The 22,038-nt window shown below is 50.7% G+C and overlaps 1 protein-coding gene across 3 annotated transcripts; it reads right to left on the reverse strand.

The window, feature by feature from the left end:
- On the reverse strand, positions 1-21,683 carry TOM1 (target of myb1 membrane trafficking protein). Of its 3 annotated transcripts, XM_084205684.1 has the most exons (17): positions 21,549-21,577; positions 21,282-21,375; positions 14,011-14,095; positions 12,183-12,261; positions 11,868-12,017; positions 11,624-11,758; positions 11,229-11,375; positions 10,154-10,270; positions 9,500-9,633; positions 8,298-8,331; positions 7,657-7,765; positions 6,536-6,656; positions 4,081-4,156; positions 3,612-3,674; positions 1,871-1,930; positions 1,508-1,544; positions 1-1,415 (listed from the first exon to the last, which is right to left on the reverse strand). In XM_084205684.1, the coding sequence occupies exons 3-17, from the start codon at positions 14,046-14,048 to the stop codon at positions 1,267-1,269; spliced, it is 1,449 nt and encodes a 482-aa protein (XP_084061810.1). In that variant the 5' UTR covers positions 14,049-14,095; positions 21,282-21,375; positions 21,549-21,577; the 3' UTR covers positions 1-1,266. The 3 variants fall into 3 exon arrangements, with proteins under 3 accessions (XP_084061810.1, XP_084061808.1, XP_084061809.1); XM_084205682.1 differs by lacking the exon at positions 21,282-21,375 and having other exon boundaries at positions 21,549-21,683; XM_084205683.1 differs by lacking the exons at positions 3,612-3,674; positions 21,282-21,375 and having other exon boundaries at positions 21,549-21,683.
- Positions 21,684-22,038: the final 355 nt, after the last annotated feature.

Here is a 22,038-nt window from a genome sequence, read left to right on the forward strand (position 1 = left end):
TCAAGTCTTTGCTCCTTTAATGTGCAGTAAAAAAAGACAACTCTCCCACGCTCAACAAGAAATCCCACGAGCAGGAGCCCTGAGCTTGGCACCCTCCTCCCTGGCTTTCATTTACAAGTGGGCAGCATGTGCAGTTTGCTCTGAAGGGTTTTTCTCCCCATGTGTAGATGAACTTCTGGCTGTTGCAGGGCTGTTCTACTGGCATGAGATGACTGATGTCTCACTTCCCCTCTGTGCTCACCAGCTGAACAAGCTTCTGCAGCAAGAGCACGTTCCCACTGGTGTAACAGTGCTGATGGAAGAGCCTCCTGCTTTAGGGGAAGAGCCTTCTGCAGCTCTGTGACCCCGGCACACACAGCCATCCCGATGGAGTCTGTAGCATTGGCCTAGCTCAGAGAGACTCCCCACACCACGGCACAATATGATGTAAGGCATCAGTGGAAAGGAGAGAGAAGGTAGGATCACACTGGGAGAAAAGTGGGATAATGGAGAATTAAATTAACTGCAAATAGTTTGCTGAAGGCACATCCTCCCCCGTGGGAGAGAGCCCATTCAGCCTGGGGTACCGCCTGCAGTCCTGTGTGCTGCCAAGGGCTTGGATGACTGGCTGTGGTACAATAGAAACATCTGGGCTGTGGGTAGGATTCTGGATAAACTGATGGGGAAAGGGAGGAGAGGAAGAGGAAGAGAAAGGGTTGTGAGTGGGAAGCTGTTGCATACCACAAGCACTTGTGCAAGAGAGGTTAGAGCAACAGGGTCCCTCTACCATTAGTGTTCCTCCTCGGCCACCAGTAATGCTTCACATCCCTGTGCTTTCCAGTCTAACACTGGCAGACAGAGGGCTGGAGATACATTCTAGGGGAGGGGTGAGGAAAGAGGCAGGCAGGAATGATTTCAGCAGCAGACTGCAGCCTCTCCTATTTCTGGGCAAGAGCTCTAACTACCTCACTGGAGAGTAGGATGGGGGAGCTTCTTCCGGAGCTTCTTCTGCTTTGCCCACACTGTACCATAAAAAGAAAAGCCCACTGAACTCCCACATTCTCTAGCAGCTTTGAGACCCCCTTTACAAGTCTATTGTATGATATCCCTAAACACAACAAAGATTATCTGAAGTCTGAAAGCAGCTTAAAAATAAAAACAACTCAAAGGTAAAACAGGAAGAGAATGGAGGAAGGGGACAGAGTCCTTCCTCTGCTGGCCCCTGGTTGGAGGCAAGCAAAACAGCACACACAGCCTCTTGCTCCACAGCACACCAGTCCATAGCATTTACAAGGCAAACATAGCATCATCTTCATTTGCTTGCTTCCGATGATGGCTGGCAGCAGGAGGGGAGAGGGACGTCCCTGCTGAGGAGCTGGACAGAGTGGGGAGGCGGTCTGCAACTTTCGCTCGCTCTTCCAGAAATTTGTCAAACTCTGAGGGCAAGAGAAGAGCAGAGCATTAGCAAAGAGAGAGGTTTGTGGAAGAGCCAAACAGTTAAAGACAAGGGCTGGCTGGCACATCTCACCTTCACTGGTGACACCTTTTGGATCCTCTGATTCTCCCTAGCAGAGAAAGAGAAGGGCATAGTTAGAAGGAAGATAGGTAAAGGCATCTCACAGATGTGATTCTTTGCACACGGAGAGACAGGACAGTGTTTCCCCCACTTCTGCAGTACAGACATGTTGGAGGGGCCCTTAGTTCATTAGCTCTGGCTCCCAGAAGGCTGATGATACTGTTGTGGTATCCCAAAGCCTGTGTCCCTTTTCCTTCCCTGGTCCCTCCCAGCAGTCTGTGCCACACATTCAGACTGTTATACACTGCCTGATGTCCAGCCCCACAGGCAACTCCAGCAGGACTGCTGGCTCCAAGAAGACAGCCCCTCACTCACCACATCAGTGGAGAGCCACTTTTCTATGTCTTCCATGAAATTGGCTTGAGGAACTGGTACCTGGGACAGAAAAAAAAAAAGGGGCAATGAGGCCAAGAAAATTGAGGATGTTCCAGTAAATCCACTAGCAAAAAGAAAGCCCAACTCAGAAGCTCAGCCTCTTGCTCCACTGTTCAGTCAGCTCAGGCCCATCCAATTCCAGCTGGTGCCACTGCAAAGCTCTCCCAGCTATCAGTGCCATTGCTTACCTGCTTCGTCGGTCCCATCCATGCCCAGACACACAGTTGCCAGGATACATGCCATTAAAAGCATCTGTGGTTTGGTGGTTGGCTTTGGGATATTAGGACTGGACCAGACTTTGCGTTTTGGTGAAGCCCCACTAGGTGGAAGTTGTCTGCTTGTGTAGGCAGCCAGAGAACAAGAGACGTGCATTTCTCTACACCTTCTCCCTCTACAAACCAGTGACAGTCTGATATCCAAGTCTGCAGCACTGAAGATATTGTAGGTGCCAGGTCTGAGAGCACAGAAAGGGGGAAAGATACTGCCAAGAACTGATTCCCTGGTATGATCATGGAGCACAGCAGGATTTGATATCACACCAAACAGACCCATCAAAGAGGAAGTCATCTACAATTAAATTTTACTTCCAGTAGGGATGAGGCTAGCTCAGAATAATTCATGGCCCCGTTCAATTTAAACAGCAAAGAGACATATTCCTAGTGGGCAGAAGTAACCTTGAAAGAAACAAAGTCTGATTCAAAACCCCAGATCCTCTTCTCCAGTCATGAGCTCCTGAACAAAGCTGAGCAAGAAGCAGTCCTTGCTAGAGGCTCCCCAAGCAGAAGAATGAGAGGGTATTTGTGGGAACTTATTTATTAGTTTTCTCATCTATATAGCTCCCTTGCCCTCAGGAAACACCAAGACCAAGAAAAAGAGCAACACCTTTGTATCAAAGGCAGATTTCCTTAAACCAGGGAGCAAGCACAGATAGTTATCACAGCTGGCAGATGGATGAATGGGAATAGAAGAGGATGTGTGAGATTAGGGAAGTTTCAAGGCAAACTGGCTTGGCCTGCCCAAGAGGATGTCTTTGGGGGTAGAAGTGCATTCAAGCCAACTGTACAGCATGTGGGGAAACTTCCTAGAGCAGACATCAGCCTGGGTGTGCCCATTACATGAAGACAGGCTAACAGGCTTCAGACCCAGAAGCTGTCAAAGCCTCTGTGTGCCTGAGGGAATGTAATTGCAGGAATTCCTGCTGCCAAAAGACCAAATTCGAATGCCTGAAAGCTCAATCATTAGCTACAGGAGGAGGCCTTTGACAGAGTTAAAGTCTAATGTGTTTTCCTTCAAACAAGGCACCTTGTGTTAAGGAGGAGAGACTGCAAGGAGAATGAATGACAGCAGCCGCCCTCATGATGCCACCAGCTGTTGCCTCTGCCTCAGACACCCACCCCAAAACAGGCCATCCTCTAGCTCAGAGTGGCACATGCTCTCTTTGCCTCAGAGCTCCTAGGATTTTTTCCCACACATACGTTTACTTGAGGAAGGACTGGCACACTGCCTGCTTCCTTCCCAAGCCTAGTCTCCACTACTGGCCCAGCCCAGGGTTGCTCCATTTCAGTTAGCAGTATCTGCTGATGTCTGCTGTGCATCCTCATGTGCTGTGCCAGTGATGCTTCTGTTTCAGCAGCCCCAGCCTCCTCCCTCCCTGCTGGCCCTCCACCACCTCAGATCTCACCATTCCTTGACGCATCATCCACTTTGTCAGCTGAGCTCCATCACTAGAGGCACCAGACTCCCCCTGGATGACAGAGAGTCTGCATTGCAGTGTGAGGGAGAGGGGAGGCAGCGGGGTTGAGGTGAGGGAAAGAATATACTAATACTGGTGGCCTACTTCTCTGATTGCAGAGAGAAAGTGACTGGACTTGGAAATTTGCTGAAGAGGAATGAAACATACATTTCCAGGTGGAAGTTTCCCTGGGGAGGGACATCCTTCAACTGCCTGAGGCAGCCCAAAACTTCTCACTGCTCCTCACCTCAGGGCTTTAAAGAATGAGGTATGCAGCCCAGCTAGGAAATGCAGGTTGGTGGAGACTGGGAGTTATCATCACTTGATTTTTTTCCCAACAGACAGCCCCCTTGCTTCCTTGGTGAGCCAGGAGGTTACTCCCATTCCTGGTGATGCAGTAAAAGCTGTGGTCACTTACCGCTCCTGTGTTCTGCTGCCGGGCATCCAGGGCACCAGCAAGGCCTTTGGTGGCTTGGGGGTCTTCATACTTTACCCTGGAAGCAGAAAGGGAGACAACAGGCTGATGAGATGCCTGAGAGTGAAGAGCAGGAACTCCTAAATGCACGTTCAGTTCTTCTGACTGCACAACGTTTCATGCCTTGTCATTCTGCTAGCAAGAGCTTCTAGAAAGGTGTGCAAAGCCCTTGTTATAGGTGTAGCCCACCACAAAACAGACTAATCTACTCCCTGAAACATTGTGGGATACAACAGGACAGCCCTGGCACAGTGACAGAAGGATGACAAGGACTTTTATGAAAACCAAGACACAGACTTACAGAGCTAGGTGCATTAACCACAACACTCACCTTCTTTGGGATGGACTGTAAAGAGAAAAAACTAACACAGACTGACCAGAATATTACAGCTGTTTCAGAAAGGATTTGAGCAACAAGCCCTCACCTACATATTCACCTATCTTCACAGACATAAACAGCTCAAAACCAGCTCTTTAACTCATACCATGTGAGAAGTGGTGCTGGCAGAGGTTCACTAGCTATGCTGCCCATAGGTGAGACTGGATGATCAGAAGAGCCTAGTGTTGCTTCCAAGTCTCCAAATGCACCATTACAGCAACCTCTTTCCACACACAGACACATCTCACCCATAATTTCCCTCATCCCAATCTTGTGTCCCCTCTAGGCTGCTACTGCACATGACAATGCCACACGTCACCGTTTGATCCATGCCGAGCGGGGAAAACTCTCCATGCTAGAAAAATGAAGCCTTTCATAGAAACTCTCCACAAGTTTCCTCTCCAGCTGCTCCCAGGCCCAATCCCACAGATCCAGCAGACCATCAAGTGGAGCTGTTTTTGTTGGGGGCCAGGGGCTTGGGCCACCGCCGCTCAAACTTCTCAAAGAAGTGCTCATCAGTGAAGGGGCCGCTGTGGACAATGGCATCCAGGATGAAGTACAGCGCTGCTATCATGCCACTGATGAGGAAGAATGGCAGGAAAGGCTTGAAGTGCCTTAAGCACTGCCTCACCGAGACACACATGAAGCATGGGGCTCAAGAGCAAACCCCAGAGGCTCTGCAGCATGTCCTGTTCGGGAGCTGTAGAGCAGTGGGTCTGTTCAAGTGGAGGGAGACACTGAGAGCAGAGGCTCTCAGTGAAATGTGAAGCCTGAGCCACTAGAGGTTACCTGGCTGGAGTGCAAGTGCAGGCAGATGAAGGGCAGGGAGGAATAAATAGAAGATGTCTTGTTACTTGTGCAGAGATCATAAGCCTCAGCCTGGTAAGGACTGTGCTGCAGCAGAGAGGATACAATTCCACCTCTGTCCAGAACTCCAGCACTGAGCACATACCAGTGGCTCTGGTTTCAGCCCCAGATTGGGTGCTGTTGATACAACTGTTTTTGAGCTGGACTGCGTCTGTCCTCAGGCAGCACAACCCACAGTAAAAGCAGTGGGGAAACCCAGGGACATAACACATGAAGTCATGTGCAGGCCATGGGTTTCCCCACCACATTTACCAGAAGCAGCCTGAGGCAGAGGAATGGAAGGAGACATCGTTAGGAGACCTTAACTTGACATGTATAAGACACCTTAACTTGCTACTGGCCAGCTGCAGAACAAGGCACTCCAGTGGCTGCAGGAGTGCAGGAGCACAGGCCTTGGAGGGCTGGAGGCAGTGATGGGCCCGTGGGCTCTACTGCTTGGTACTCTATGGAGAGCAGTGAATGGCTCTGCCAGGCAAAGCTGTGTGACATCAGCCACAGTGTCGAAACCCAGGGGATCTGGTCAGCACAGCTCTTGCCAGCTCCTCCAGAACAAGGATTCAGGAATCCACTCCGCAGTGGAGAAGGCCTCTTCAGTTCAGCCAGTACTATGGAGACCCAGCTCTTAGTGCTTTACACTAGGAGGTCTCAAATGCACCATGGAAGAAGAAACATCGGTCCCACTTGTCAACAGGGAAGCTGAGGCACAGAATAGTGCCCTCTTGCAAGCCACAACTGACTGCACTCTTCCTGCACTTCAGCTCAATACTCTGTCTGTTAGGCTGAATCAGTACCCAGCAATTCCCAAATTCAACATCACCCCAGTCAGGACACATGAGTTCAGAGGCAGACAAGAAAACTGAGCCAGTCCTGCTTCACACCTTCATTCTCAGACACTGAATCTCCCAGAACATGTGGGAGACCAATTCCTTCTCCCCTTACCCAGAGGACACCATGAAGGGGAGATGATGGCGGCAGGAAAAAGGACTGGGAGCACAGAGCTCATTCTACAAACACTGTGTGTGTGAAGAGTGCATTTCTGTTTCATCCTGCTGTTTCCCAGGAACTGCTGCTGGTTGGGGTGTAGCCCCATTTTCCCTGAGCCCTCGTCCTTTGTAAGAAGGCAGAAAGGAGAGAGCGAGCCGCTCCACTCACCCTTTGCGCTGCTCAGCCAGCGAGCTGCCACGGGTCAGGGCAAACATGTCAAAGTCTTCTTCCAGCTTGCCAGAAGTGTCCAGGGAGTGCAGCCCTGCACTCACACTGCTTGAGCCCAAGTCTGTGGGAGAGAGAGCAGGGTGAGCAGGCAGCACAACAGAACAGCAAATGGAGGACTGTGGGTTTGGAGGGGGCTGGATGGAAAACTGTCATCCGAACAGGCTAAACTACTCTAGGCCCACTCCTCCATCCTGCTCCTCAGCTGCAGCACAGTCTATGCAGGTATGCAGTTGTGGGTTAGGTAACAGAACCTATTTCTTTGCACACTCAGTAGTTATTTTTGGCTCAGTTTCAGACAGAAGCAGCAGCATCAATTTACTGATGCTGAAGGCTAGACGTTCCTGACCATCTTAGACAATTCTGGAGGGAATTGCTCCATAACCTCTGGAAGAAAATAACCTGTGCTTCTGGGCAAGCACCTCTGAGACAGATGAGTAGATTTTCATGACTCAGGCATCATCTGAGAAACACTTGACTTGAAAAAGATCTCAGCTGGCTTGTCTGTAAAAACAGTCTGGTGCAAATTTTCTGCAACTGCATCCAGGCAGTTCTACGTAGGCTGTTGGTATGTCTTGAAGAACTCCCAGGACCCCTCAGGTTTTTTTAGTAAATAACCTTTCAAATCCTGGGTCCTGGGCCCAAGATGCTCATGGCTGCCTTTGCAGAATAGCTTCAGCTGCTCTGCTTCTCCCAGACCTCAGTGGTGAAACTGACACCACACAGCCTGAGAGGCAAGTAGGCAATGCTGCCAGGCATTGCAGAGGGAGCAACTTTATCCCCAATCTTGCTGAAGGCCAGGTCCTTAGCCACAGACTAATGCTGAGATCCTTCTTAAGTCATGGCCACTTCCTGCACTATGTGAGGTGAGGATGCCAAGACATATGCTTGAGTGCCTTGGGGCATATACAAGTTTCTTCATGAGTTTTTTAGTCGAAAACACATGGCATTTCTCTAGGTTACTCTAGGAATCTGACTAAATAATTTTGGAAGATGATTCAAGGGAAAGGATTTTCAAAGCAGCACATGGGAAAGACTGAGGCAAAAACCACATAGCAACACACTCATTCCAGCCAGCTGAGAGGAAAGGTTGCTGGTGACTTCAGGCTGTTTCAGTGCTGAAGGAGTATTGGGTCCCAGGTCAATCAAGCTGTTCTCTGCCTCATTTGGTGCCTTTGGAAGAAGAAAAAAGAGGATGGTGGAGAATTTCTGAAGCTTGGATACCCTGACTCTACAATCCTAGCTCATTGATACTGGAGAGGAAAGCCCTTCTGCACCCATTGAAAGATATCAGCTGTGAAGAGGGAGAAGAGGGACAGTGATCAGAGAACTGGCTAGGAATAGTGTCCCAGGGCAGCATATGCCTGGGTAGCCAGCCTCCCAGCTCTGCTGGATGTCAGTAAGTAGGGTGAATGCTGGTTCAGAGGGCAGGGTAGTGCTCAGAGCAGGCTCATATGGGAATTGGTATCTCATTATTCAATAACTATGCTGCTGCTCTGCTCTTGCACTTTGTGCAGGGCAGGAGGAGTTTGCAGTGGGAAATGGAGTGTCCCACATACCAGGTGCTCTGGTGCAGCTTGGCTGGGACAGCAAATCCCACCATTTCTAAGTGGGGCAGACTGAACCTCCCTCCAAGTCAGCAGGGCACTGCTGGACCTGCAGGATGCAAGCCAAACTGCAGAGAGGGGCAGTTCCTCTGAGTTACCTTAACAGGCTGTCCTGTCCGAAGTCGCTCAAACCTGCAAGAAAGGTGACAGGATGCATTTCAGAGGTGTGGGCTCATTCACCTACAGCCCAAGAGATTTTTTCTAAGACTTGGCACAGTCTGCCCTTTCCTACCCACTAGGAAAGGGGAACTATGGCTCAGGGCCCAATTTCCCCTCAAGATACCCCAGCAAGACCCAGAGAATTGATGTCTCCTGGTATGAGAAAGCTTCTTAGTGTTACAGTGTGTTTTTAACTGGCAAATTAATTGTTGATTTGTGGTTTGGGAGTTCTTTTGGGTTTTTTCTCCCCCTGCTTTTACAGACCTGCCTTTGTTATTTAATTGAGCCAGGTGTCCTTATCTGTTTAGTACTCAGCAACTTTCCTGCCAAGTTCCAAATGCCTTCCCTCCCCACATGCGGTTGTTAACGCCTTCTGTCCCAAACAGTTTTCCTCCCTTGTATTCCCTGCCTTGTGTTCCACCCACAGTTCTTACATTGTATCCTCCCTTGAGACCTGCCCCCTTTTATAAGCTGTTGTTTGCCCCCAGCTCGTTGCCTGGGACCCTGAGACTTGAGAGTGTAACATCAAATAAAGTAACCCATGCCACCCCAGGACCCACGCCACCCCAGGCCCGTGCTGTTCTTTTGTTCCGTGTTGCGCCTCCACTGGTAGCTGGGATTCTGCGGAGCCCTGGAAAAGGGGGACTGTCGCCCCCCCCCGCCCCCCCCCCCCCCCACCACTGTCACCATCTAGCTGGGACGTGTGACACTTAGGATCTTCCACAGTTACTTATAACAAACAGTTCTCCTTAGAGTCCATCTGGGCTGAACTAGCAAAGATGTGTTTGTTGAAATGGAAGAAAAAAAAAAGCAGTGCTGATCCCATCTGGCCAATTTCTTTCTGTCCTCATCTGTCTCAGAGCTAGAAAACCAGCTCTTTCCACGCAGTTGCCTCCTTCTTTTGGGTTATGCCACAGGAATGTCTTTATACCCCATCAGGAACTTACACAGCAGCTTTGAAGGGGCAGGACTTAGTCAGCAAAAATTGAGAACATTTGTCTTTGTTCTCAAAGATGGATACTACAGATTGACACATCTCTAGTATTATATTCTTGGACACACCAAAAGGATGGGATAGGCAGCCTTCAAGGGCAGCAAAGTCTTGTGGGAGAGCAGGGAAGAGAAGAGAGGAGAGAGGTACCTTTCATGGCGCAGAAACACGTTATTGAGGTTGTCATTGATGAGGAGCAGCTCCTCGGTGAGTTGCTCATGGAGGACACGAGGAATCAGCTCCAGGACTCGCTGCTGCATGGCTCTGCATGTCCGATTCAGCTCCTGTTCAAAGCAGGGCAAGTTACCACCCACAAAGGTCACACTATGGCTGAGCACTCACAAATTCAGAAGTCTGACTGGAACACAGATTCCAGAGGCTAGTGGGATCTATCAGAAACTGTTGATGGGCAACAAATACTGGTGTGAGAGGTAAATTGAGTCTGAGCTTTATATGGAATAATTGTATGCTTTTTGTGTAACACATGACCCAGAAAGAAAGGCTCCTAGGGACTATAAGTTCCCTTGTGAAATAATTCCAGCCTCGGCAATGTGATTTTCATCCACCATTGAAAGTCTACTGTCCTTGTGTCTCCCTTATCCTCCAGCCTCGGCAATGTGATTTTCATCCACCATTGAAACTCTACTGTCCTTGTGTCTCCCTTATCCCTGCACTCCCTGATAAGCCTCACACTAAACTGTCCAGTCGTTCCCCACCCCTGACATGCATCGGGCCTCAGTCCATCAAATCATTGCTAAATTGTGCTGCATGTGCCAGCCCTCCACCCAGCTCGGTGTTCCTTACTTGCAGCAGCTCCAGGTCAGAAGGCTCGGCCTGGGATGGCACCAGCTCTGTCAACATCTCTGACATCACCTTTGTGTTCCCATTCACCACTTCTAGCTCACTGCGCAGCTTCCCGATCTGCAAAAACAAAGTGAAGTGACAGCTCTGCCAGGAGAGGCTGGGGACATAGCCGAGGTAGCTCTGAATGGCAGGGAATGGCACCACGTGTGCATGCCTGTTCACAGAGCTGGAGGGAACAGCCACTGAGGAGTTCATTTGTCACCACTCATTTTAGCTCTCAGGAGCTCCCAGCAGGAAACCCCTCCATGACTTACCATCAAATTCATTTGCTGGTAGCAGATGCCAGGCCCTCACCTGGGATCTCGCCTTCTAGTCTAGCCTTGATTTTTAATAGCCAGCACAGGCTGCTGGTATGATTCAAATCTCACCTCAGCTAACAGCTCCCATGTGGTAGCCATTTAAATGGTTTAATTTCCAAAGTGGTGTAAGAGAAGGGAAAACAATTAATTCCCATTCAACAGGAGAGCCTCAGCTAAGCGCGCAGTCGAAGCTTTAGTCCTCTGGTTTACAAGCTGCTAATGAGCCTCTTTAGAACAGTTTCTACCTTCTGTTCTGCAAGGGAGTCCAAAATACTGACAGCTAGGGGTTTGGTGCTGAACACGGTGTCGTATTAAGTCAGGGTGAGGAAGGAGAAAAGAGCATGGGGAAACAAGTGAGGAAGAGCTAGCCTTTGGAAACCACATAGCCAGACAGCGTTGATTCATATAAAGTAAGCAGTGAGGCAAGATAAACAAAGATAATAAGGAGGCATCACGTCTCAGCACCCCACTTCCCTCTACCTGCAAGCAGCCCTGTCTTAGGGAAACATAACCACTCCATGGTTACAGCATCCCAGTTCATCGCTGTGACCACAATGAAGCTCTGGGGAGCTCTCACAGGACTGTGCTTTAGAGGAACAGCTCCTTGAAGACACAGGCTGGGGCAGGACCCGTACTGCGGTCCCAGAGCAGTGTTTGTGAAATAGCTTCAAACACAGAAGGAGTCAGCAACATCCTGGGACTTGTGTCCAACTCACCTGCTCTGGTGTGGGTGTGATGGGCGCATCACTGGATGTGCCTCTCCCAGGGGGCAGGGTGACAGGGTGGAGGATGGACTCCATCTGCTGAGGGGAGCTGACTGCAGGTGAGGTCTGTCCAGATTGAGAGTTGGAGCTATACACAGTCTACAAACGTGGGGAAAGTGACAGAGAGAAGGAGATGTTAGACACACACACTTGACAGGACAGTGCAACTAGAGGAGAAATACTGATGGCAGCTCCCCATCTGGTCCAAACAGCTCTTGGCTGTCTTGGAGCTTCTCACATACCACCACCCAAAAACCCTCTACATTCAAGACAGAGTTCCTGAAATCCCCTCACTGCTCCAGAATGGCAGCTGTCCAACATTCTTCTCTTCAGCAATGCTCCCATACCCTCTGTGGTGTGTGGATAGGTGACAGCATGTCCAGATCAGTCATGGGGAACTCCAAACCCTTCCGTCTCAGGTCTTCATAGACAGCAACTACACCAGTCAAGTCTGGAGAGCTGCGGAAGGCGTCCGCCCAGGACTGGGGAGAAAGAGACAGTACAGCCCATCATCACATACAACAGCCTTCTGTACAAACACCTAAAGACCCACACTCTCTGCACTGCTGCAGATGCTCACATTCAGCTCACCTGGATGAGGGTCAGCACCTTGTCATGCACTATGGCAGGTGGATTGTTCTTTGGCAGGATTGTTCTCACCAGGACACCTTCTACAAAGTCCTGGCTGGACACAAGGACGTGGAAACGATGGCCGCAGTTCTTGACACAGGTCTCCAGAACCTTCAAAGGGAATAAAGCATTAGTTGTAGCCTTCTCTGCCCTCCTGTGTTAGCCTTGTTGGCTTTAGGTACATGAGTCTGTTTAGCATGTGTGCTAAAACCTGTGTTCAGCACTCAGCTTTATAGCAGGATATCACAGAGCAGAGAAAGAGCCCTGACTGCTCACCGTCAAAGCCAGCATAACTTCATGGAAGTTCTTATTCCCTACAATTCTCTTCTTAATGGCTCGGAATGCATCTTTGGGCCTGAAGGAGAAATGAGACGAAGAAAGATCATCAGAAGGCTGAGGCAAAGCAAAACAGCCACAGGTTCTGGATGCCTTATACTCAGCTGGTGTCCCTCTTCACCATGTTTTCAGGATGGCTTAAAACAGTGATTGGTAAAGCAGCTTTTGCTTGTGGTTCTGCAAAAGGAGTGAGGTTGGCTGATCACAGAATAATTTAGGTTGGAAAAGACCTTTTCGGGTCATTGAGTCCAACCATAAACCTAACACTGCAAAGTCCACCATTAAGCCATGTCCCTGAGTGCTATTACTGAAATTAGAGGCCTTTGGGCTGATGTCTGCAACAGCTCAAGATGTTCAAGACACAACAGAGAACAGAGTAAAAACAATGCTAGAAACAGATTCCTGGGGGGTAGAGCAAAATCTCATGGCAGAGAGACTGAAGAGGAAGAGATCACAGAAAAGCTTGGCATGGGTTACAAACAGGAAGGAGAGACCAATCTGCAGCAATTCCTGTGTTACTCAAAGAGGAGCTGTTTAACATTTCCCCAGAGAGAAGGAGGCTCAAAATCTGCAAGGGAGACACACTGGCAAAATCTTGCTTGTATGGGGCAGGTGGGTAAGAGAGCAACAGCATAGCAGGGCCTCATTAACCATTCTCAGAGGGGAGAAACACCATGGTCTCAGACCACTGTGGTCTTAAGAGGGCACAAATGAACCAGATGCAGAGCACAGGAAGAAAAGCTCAGCTGGAAGAGCAGCAATGCTGGAGGAGAAAAGTGACTGACTCAGTGAGGAGGGCAGAAGAGTATTGGCCTGTGGGGCAGCTTGGTGTCAATGGATGAGCATTAGCAGGGCAATGGGAGAGCCTGTCCAGCTGTGTTATCAGGTGCCCAGATCTGCAAGAAGCGGCCACAGCTCAGGCCTGAGAACTGTGGACAGAGACAGGTGTATTTGCACCATGGGGATAGTGGAAAAGGAGTGGTAACAGATCTGTAAGTAGAGGTGTTTGACTTTGTTTCCATACAACTGTGAAGCTGAAAACTGGGCTTGCTAGTCTTCTGTCAACATCACTGTGGGGTAGGACAGCAGGGGTGAAACCTACATGTTTTATTCCATGTAGCACCTTCTTTTTTACATGCTGCTCTTGACATCTCCACTGTGAGAAGGAGCATTCTCCCTTGAATTCACTGGCAAATCCCCAGCTCCTGAGTTAACAAGTCTGGCAGACTGATGAACATCTCCCTGTAGGGAGAGGGAGACAAGAGCTACCCCACCCACTTTGTGTATTTCTGAGTGACTGTACATGAAAATACCTGAGAAGAAACCCAAGAAAGACTGGCACAGTAAGAGAACTGAATAGTAGCCTGAGATTTCCCCCTCTGCCCTCAGTTACCAGTCTTTAGATTTTTACATTCCCAGAGGAGAGAAAGAGAAGGGTATGAAGGGGGAATAAATCAAAGAGGAAGAAATGCAAATATGGCTTCTGGAGATGGGAGGCAGCCTGGCTTGAACAGAGGGTTGTCTGGGGACCCTGAAGGCCTGTTTGAATGCCTCCTAGTGCTCACCAAGATTATAGAGGAGCATCTAATAAATGCTCTGACAGCTTTGCTATGTCTCTAGGTCCCCTAGCAGAGTCTTGTCTCAGGGATTGCTGGGAAGCCTAGCGTATTACCTCCACCAGTGCATGCTAGCACTGCAGTCTAGGGATGTGGTGTTACAGGGAATACAGGACCTGCCGCTGGAGGTGGGCCCTGGCCAGCTCCCTTACCCTTCTTCAGTCTCATTAATGATGTCACAGATCTCCATGTTGAGAGCCCAGTCCTCGCTCCGCAGGGACCCATCGGTAGCTCTCTCTGGAAAACAGAAACCAAGGTGAAGAGCAGCCCTGGCACTCTTAAGTCAAGCTCTCACAAGATCCCAGCCTGCTTCTCCCTGGCTGCCAGTACAACATGTAAGGAGGCAAATTCATATGCAAACCCTGGGTCACAAGTGCTCCCCACTAGGTGTCACCATGGCAGAGCACACTGCTGGGATGATGGGTGCCCAGCTTCACCCATGCCACCAATGCTACTGACACACAAACACATTCTGTGTGACCTCTGGTGTCCTGCACATGAAAGAAAGGGGCTCAGCATGACTTCAGCTCCACAGCTAAGGAAAAGGGGGCTTATTTGCTTTGTTATTGCAAGGCCAGAAACCGTTGAGTTCGGCCTGCTCACACTGATATGGATCTAATGCCAATAGCTCCAATTCTTGGTTTGTACCACATAAGGAGACAAAAGAATCAGTCCCATTTCTTTTTGTACACCAGCTCTATAAAAACAAACAAGCAAACATAGAAAACCAAAGCAGGGTTTCTCTTGTTTAACACTTACACCTCTCCCCTGAACTTCTGGCCTCTAGGGAGTGTGGGCAGAAGAAAACTGCAGGCTGAAGTCGAAGCATTATTGTTCCAGCTTTGACTGTGTCCCCTTTAATTAGGAATTCCTCAGTCAGCCTTGATGTTATTTATTCAAGGCAGAGATTTGGGAAATTAGCAGCTATTACTGGGAGCACCAGTGTCTCCACCCTGTAATCATCCATGTCTCAGCCCTAGCCATGCCATTGACTGATGCCTTCAGGGACACCACGAGTAGAGAATGGCCAGCAGGGCCAGAAGGATGCAGGCACTCCCGAGACCACAGGGAAACACAGATGCAGCAAATGGCAAGCAGAGGACAAGAACCATCCTTTCCAGCTCTCTCATCCTACAAAACACTTCACTTAGCACTGGGGCAAGAGAATTAAAACTGGCCAGACCTGTTCAGCACTTACCAGGTGCTCTTCAGGAGAGCTCAGTCCCAGCAAAGTACTTACACAAATGCCTGCATTTTCAAAACTGCTGTCCCTGCAAAATCTGTGGTTCTCCCTCGCTGCTGTGGGTCCTCTACCCTTTTAGAGAGGTCCTTCCTCTGCACAGTTGCCTTTTTCTGCTTCTGACCCAGCAGCTAATGATCCCTGTGTAGGAATGAAATTAAATGCCCATTCACACAGCAATGAGATAAGGATGTAACACAGGAAGAAGACTTTTTAACTCCTGCCTGGGTAAGCACATCCATCATGTCCTGTTTAGGGTCAGGCACAGAGCTATTCACAGCACTGTGCAATGCAACCTCTTATACACGTGTCCCTCCCACAGATTGCACACCAGTGTGAAGCTATCTGCATCTTATCACAATCCAGCCACCACCTTTTCTGTTGGCTACAGAATGCATTGATTACACAGTGATTATGCTGATGACATTGTGGCCACAGCCAGATGGAAGAGGGCAGACAGGGAAGGAGAGTGGCAGACTGTTCCTGATGCTCTTCCACCTTTCTAAAGGTCTGGCTATTACTGGAATAACCTTCAGGCTCCTTGATTCAGGTAAACTTTTGTCACTTTGAGTATTAACTTTACATAGGGATCCTGATCTCTGGTAGATCCAAGCTTCCTCAGAGGCACAGGAGGAAGGATTGCACTGAGTGATCTGGTGGAGAATACATCCAGGGCAATAGGCATGTCTGGTGCACCAGGACATGTACCAGCCAATGGGGGAAACTGTGGTAACACATGAGGGAAAATATTTTCCACTGTGGCTCCTTTGGGATCAGGACAGAGCACAGAGCTCCAGGTTTCCTCCTGCCCTGGGACAGCAGCCATGCTGGCAGGCAGGTTGCAGCTCAGGTCAGTCTGATGGGTTTGGCTGATGTGGTCACAAAGCCCCCCTCGCTTGCACTCTCCTCCAGAATCCCCTGCTCATGACACATCATGGTTTGAACAAGCCAGAAGTTTCCCTGCATTGTTTGCTGCCACTGGCAATGAATCACAGAAATCCACTACACAGGGGTTGCTCTGCTGAAAGTGAAGTCTACATCCACTCTTCTCACTGCACATGGAAGGAAAAACCCAACAATTTGGGAACAGGGCTGAGCCTGCTTGGAAGCTCTGAGCTACAGAAGAAACAAAGGACAAAATAAAACCTGCATTTAACCATCAATCCTTGCTGTTCAAATCTCCCCAACCTTCCTTCGCATTGTACACCAACATGAATTGAATCTGCAAACAACCTTTCCTCACTTCCCAGTGTTTGGTGGCACGCTGTAACCTGCTCCCCACCACCCTTTCCCTCCAATGCACCAATCCTGCCAAGGTCAAGCGGCAGGTTTGCTTTTCAGAAAGGAATGTAAATAAACCATGCCTGCTCCTTCACCTGCCTGGCCATTTAGGGGAAAACTGGGCTTCCTCAGAAGTGACACACCCTGCCCCTGCTACCCCACAATATCATGGCCATCCTGCTACCATCACCCCAGCTCATACACTCATCAAGGGAGAGCTGCAGGAAAGCAGCAAACCTGCCATAAACACAACACAGGGTCACAAATGCAAAGCTGGAAGAGCAGTATTAGAGCATATGGAAAACAGGAATGTGACCCTGAGGCAATTCCAAGGACAAAAGGCTTGAATTTACCCAGTACAAATTAGAGCCTGGCCCAGCTGGCATTGGGAAAGCTGGAGCTAATGCCCTTCTAATCCTCCTTGCTCTCTTCCAAGCTGTAAGGGACTGTCCAAGCCTAGCAAGATATGGAGTTTTCTCCAAAATCCTGAACTTTGCCCTTCTGTAAAGCCTGCAGAAGGGAAGGAAACAAAGTTTAATTAGTCACATGAAGGATCAGGGTGGCTGGCCCCATTTCATGAGCTGTAATTAGCACATGAGCTGTCTGCTCCGCAGGAAATCTGAGCCTGGGATGCCTGGGGACAGCGACAAGTCCCTAAAAAGAGCGAGCACAGGAGGCAGGGCACTGCCACATGCCCAGCACTCTGCCTGGTGGTCATCAGGCAGCATCTACTTGTGTGTGTTACCAGCTGAGCCTGACCTGCAGCAGAGAATTCCCCTGGCAGAGGTTATCGTGAGCCTGAGAATGCCATCCCCCATCCAAGCCCCAAACCAAGAGGCTGCTGAATATACAGGAGGCCCTTCATGGGGCTGCTCCAAAGCCACATTGTTTTGGCAGCCAGTCCGGCTTCCCGGGTGTGACAGCATTGGGGTTTGTCTGATTCCAGTCTGCTGCCTCACAAATTGCTCAGATGGACCCAGAACCTCGCAGGACTGTGGTACGAGTTGAACCAGAGCATCGGCTCTTTTCCTGCATGGCACTGGATGTGCTCCTGCCCACTGCAGCTGGGTGATAAAAGTTATTTGGAACCGGCAGATAACAAAGAGCTCTGAACACTTGGCATAACCAGCGCAAAGGAGCGGTATACTGCTTTGTGCTATGAGTACATTTCACAAGTTTGCTTCTTTTCAAGGTTATTGTGCCTGCCCTGGTGGCAGGGGAGAGCGCACTGTGCAGCTGGGGATCCCACTCAGCTGTCCCTGCAGCAGCACACCAGCACTGCAGAAGTGTGGGGAAGTACAGGAGCCAGGGACAGCAGGTACTGTGCAGGCTCCTCTCCCCTTTGCTCCCCACCAGCCAGATGCTGCTCAGAAATCCTTTGCCTGTGATATGCTCTGCCCCTCCTCCAAGTGAAGCCTTCAAACAGTGCTCCCTGCAGCACTTCTTGCTGGCTCTAAGTTCCTCAGCAAAGCACCAAGCACCTTCTCACCCATTCCAACAGGCGTTTGAGGACACCAGCAGTTCATCGCATGAGACAGCTTAGGTTCAGCAGAAAGCAATGCAAGATGTCCCTTTTTCCAACTTCATTTCAGTTCACAAACTCACAGGCCCAAATCAGCATCCTGTATGAGCCTCAGGCTTTTACTTCCCTTGAGGGAACTTCATCACCAGCCCTGTCAGGACTTCACCATTTAGCTGTATCCTTCCCCCAAGCCTGAGAGGACAGCATCCTAGAGAGACCAGAGATACAGCTCCAAACCTAATTCAAGGATGGTGATGGAGACAGACTGCACTGACACAGTGGTGTGGGTATGTGTGTCTCTGAACTCCTGCTCCTTTCCTGTGAACCAGCTCAAATTCTCAGGGATCAAGTGACTCTTCAACAGCTGTGTTTGCCCCTTTTCCTCCAGACAGAGGAGGCACAGAAGACAAGGCAATGCCTTTTTGAAAAGCACAACCTTGCAGCGACCCACAGAGCCCACAGAGGGGTGCAGGAACGCCTGCAAGGTGGATCCAAAAGGTTGTGGGGATCTTTCTGGTGTATTGTTTTGCATCTGCCTCTCTTCCTCACCCAGGAGCCTTACTTACTTGCTCCCTCTTTACAGTCTTGACTTTTCCTGGTCTTCATGCTTAAAATAACCCCCATCCATAAAAAACATCTGTGTCATCTCTGTGCTACACTGTTACTTCTATCCCTTGCCTGCTCTCACTCACTGAAATAACCTGCCTGTGTCCCTTTTGGTATTGTATAATTACTAGTTATTTTAGACTTCCAGGGTGAGGAGAGAGCATTGGTGGTTTCTTCTCCATTCTCTTACTCAGAGACAATTCACCTCCTTGGAATTAGATTTCCCATTTTGAAAATGGAAAAAAGCTTCTCTTAGCTCCTAGATGGAGGCATAGTAGATTTCCCTTTCCAGAGGGGAATCTTAACTGTGATGCTTTATCACTCTTTGGAAATTTTCGCACTGGTGTTTAAAAAAACCCACCACACAACAGAAGCAAATACAAAAACCCCAAACAAGTGAGTCTGTATTCCTCTTACTCCTCTTGGGAAGAGACATCACGGTGCAAAAACAGGAGAGGCAACTTTTGTGACTAAATCTCAGAACTGTGAGTAAGAAACTAGAAAACCTACTCCTCTGCAACTGACTCATTCTGTGACAGATCACTGAGATTATCTGAGCATTGCTTTCCTAGTCAGCAAAATAAATGGGTCTTACTAGATTAACATTAATGAAGGAATTTGAGAACGTTGTTGCAGTGGCCACAGAGGACTTTTTTTTCCCTTAGCCTTCATCTAAAGCTATTTTAGACTTCATAAGCTATATCAAGCATCCGTGACTTTGCCCAAATAATTTACAAGGACGCAGCATTATCTTTCTGCAGACAGCCCAGGGCAGCAGCACTGTGCAGGTTTGGTGATCAGGCTCACGGGTTGGACACGCAGCTGCCACAGACCTACCAAACGAGTTTGGGGAACTCGTGTTTGCGTCCCAAATTAGGCAGGGAAGACAGCATTTATCCACCTCCCCAGGATGCTGATAGGCAATGTTCAAAAGGAGAAAATATTCATATTTTCAATCACCACCCCTTTCAAGTCCTCCAGAGCTCCTTTCTCATATGCTGTAATTCCTCCACTTCTTTGGACTCCCATAACCCCCATCAACCCCCAGTCAGTAAGAACTCCCTAGCATCACACCTCTGCTTCTCAACTCCTCTCGGACAACATTTTTGAAATATCTTTTCTTTTTTCCTCTTCTTTGCTCTTGGTTTGTTGCTTGGGAATCCCTTATTTAATTGAAACAAAGCCTAGAGGTATAACCCACTTACGATCTGGTTACTAAACTGACCAGAAGATCTGTGAGGCAACTTTCAGATTGCCTCTACCCAAACACAAGGACATATCTGATACACTCACTGAGGGAACAAAGAGCATTCATTCAGGAAAGGGCAGGAGATGGCTTCTGGAACATGTGATGAAACACATGATGTTCTTTTGGGGGTACGCTGAAGATCATCTGGAGGATTTTGATAACACAAAGTCTTCCCTGATGATCCTTCTACCACCTGGCTGTAATGGATCTCACCTATCTGTCCCAACACCAGAGTGGCACATCACAATGCCCCTGACACACTCTGGGACAGTATTAGGGTAGCTTCTAAAATCATTATAATAAAAGCATTAATTAAAGTAGCTGCTTGCCCTCTTCCCACCCCAGGGACAGCCTCCTATTCACCCATGCAAGAACACCAAAAGGAATGAATGTGGGACCGTATGTTCACAGCAAACAGCAAAGGTCTGACAAGCTGTGAACAGCAAGAATGAGCAAGTGCATAAACTTACAAGTGGAGAGTTTAAATAGGCATTAACCTTCAAGCACAACTTCAAGGCCCTTAGGCAATACAACACAGGAATAGAGAGTCTTCATTCTAAGCATTTTAAGAATTGCATCCCTGTTCTGACACCAGTGTGGCTGTTGACGGTCTTCTTCTCTCTAACTGCGGCATCTCTGCTCCACTTTCTCAGGCCACATCCTTCCCCCATGTTCCCCAAGCTGGCCTGAGCACAGGGACTGCAGGACACCATGTGCCCGTGGGCCTGCCAGGGCACAGGGTGGGTGCTGTGTTCATTGCTGGATCTGGTGCTCCATGCTGTGAGCCACAGCCAGATGGAAGAGCTCGTGCTGCAGGAGCCAGGGCATGCCCTGCCAGGCACCGCCTGTCCCACAGCTCAGTGCAGGGAGGCTCAGGGCGGGCAGCCCCCAGCTGCCCAGCGCTGCAGTCCTTTGTGTAGGGCACAGTGGTCCCACTGGGTGAGCCGTGTGCCTCAGGGCCAGCCCAGCCTGAGGCTGCTGTCCTCACAGCCCCGCTGTCCTCGCAGCCCTGGCTGACCCTGTCCCACAGCCCCGCTATCCCCACAGCCCTGGCTGACCCGGTCCCACAGCCCCACAGCCCTGGCTGACCCTGTCCCACAGCCCCGCTGTCCCCACAGCCCTGGCTGACCCGGTCCCACAGCCCCACAGCCCTGGCTGACCCTGTCCCACAGCCCCGCTGTCCCCACAGCCCTGGCTGACCCGGTCCCACAGCCCCACAGCCCTGGCTGACCCGGTCCCACAGCCCCGCTGTCCCCACAGCCCCGCTGTCCCCACAGCCCTGGCTGACCCGGTCCCACAGCCCCGGGGTCTCGCGGCCGCCCCTCGTGCCCCCGCGGGTCACGCGCCCCGTTCCCGCCCGGCCGCGATAGGCTGCCCTGGCTGGAGCCCAGCCAATCGGCAGCTCCCCGAAGCCCCCGAAGAGGCGCGGGCGGGAATGGCCCCAAGCCAATCACGGGGCTCGGCGGTGCCGGGGGGTGTGGCGCGGACCACCGGCCTGCGGCCCCTTTAAGCGAGCAAACTTCACCTCGCCACCCCGAGACCCCCTCGCGCTCGGATTGGCTGGCGGGGTCCCCGACGGAGCCGCCTCGGGCTACGCGCTCGCTATTGGTCGGAAGCACCTGTCAGTCAGAGCAGAACCATCTCCTGATTGGCCGGCGCGCTGCTGGTCCCGCCGCGGAGGCGGGGCCGGCGTTTCCCCGAGGAAGGGTCCGGCGGACGCCCCCGGGGGCGCGGAGCCGGACAGCCGAGCGGGGGCGCGGGGAGGGTCGGGGGGGGCGGGTGCGGCTCTCACCGATGCGCTGCCCCACGGGGGAGCTGAAGGGGTTCCCCAGCAGAAAGTCCATCGCCGCCGCCGCCGCGCCGCGATCAGCTGACGCTGCCGCCGCCGCTCACGTGACCTGCGCGCCGGCCGGGGCGGGCCCCGCCGGGCCCCGCTGTGACGCCACCGGCCGCCGCCCGGACCGGCCCCGCCGTGCTACGGGCTGAGGGAGGCGCGGAGCGGCCGCGGCTGCCGGGGTAGGGCCGTGTGCAAGCCGACGAGTCCCTGGTCCTGCTCGCCCTTAGCCCCGGCCGCAGGAACCGAGGGGCTCCCGCCGGCGAGAGCCGCCGCCGCTTTCTGCAACCACGCCGAGCTCGTGCAGAACACCCGCGAGCCTGAGCGATGCCCAAACCCCGGAAACACTGTGGCGATGGGTTTTTAGTTCTCCATAGCCCGGTGTTAGTAGGAAGGACTCCCGATACTCCCGGTAGGAGTTAGGAAGAACTTCTTTACTGTGAGGGTG

The sequence above is a fragment of the Fringilla coelebs genome (genome assembly GCF_963513975.1).
Source record: "Fringilla coelebs genome assembly, chromosome: 5".
In the NCBI taxonomy this organism is placed as follows: domain Eukaryota; kingdom Metazoa; phylum Chordata; class Aves; order Passeriformes; family Fringillidae; genus Fringilla; species Fringilla coelebs.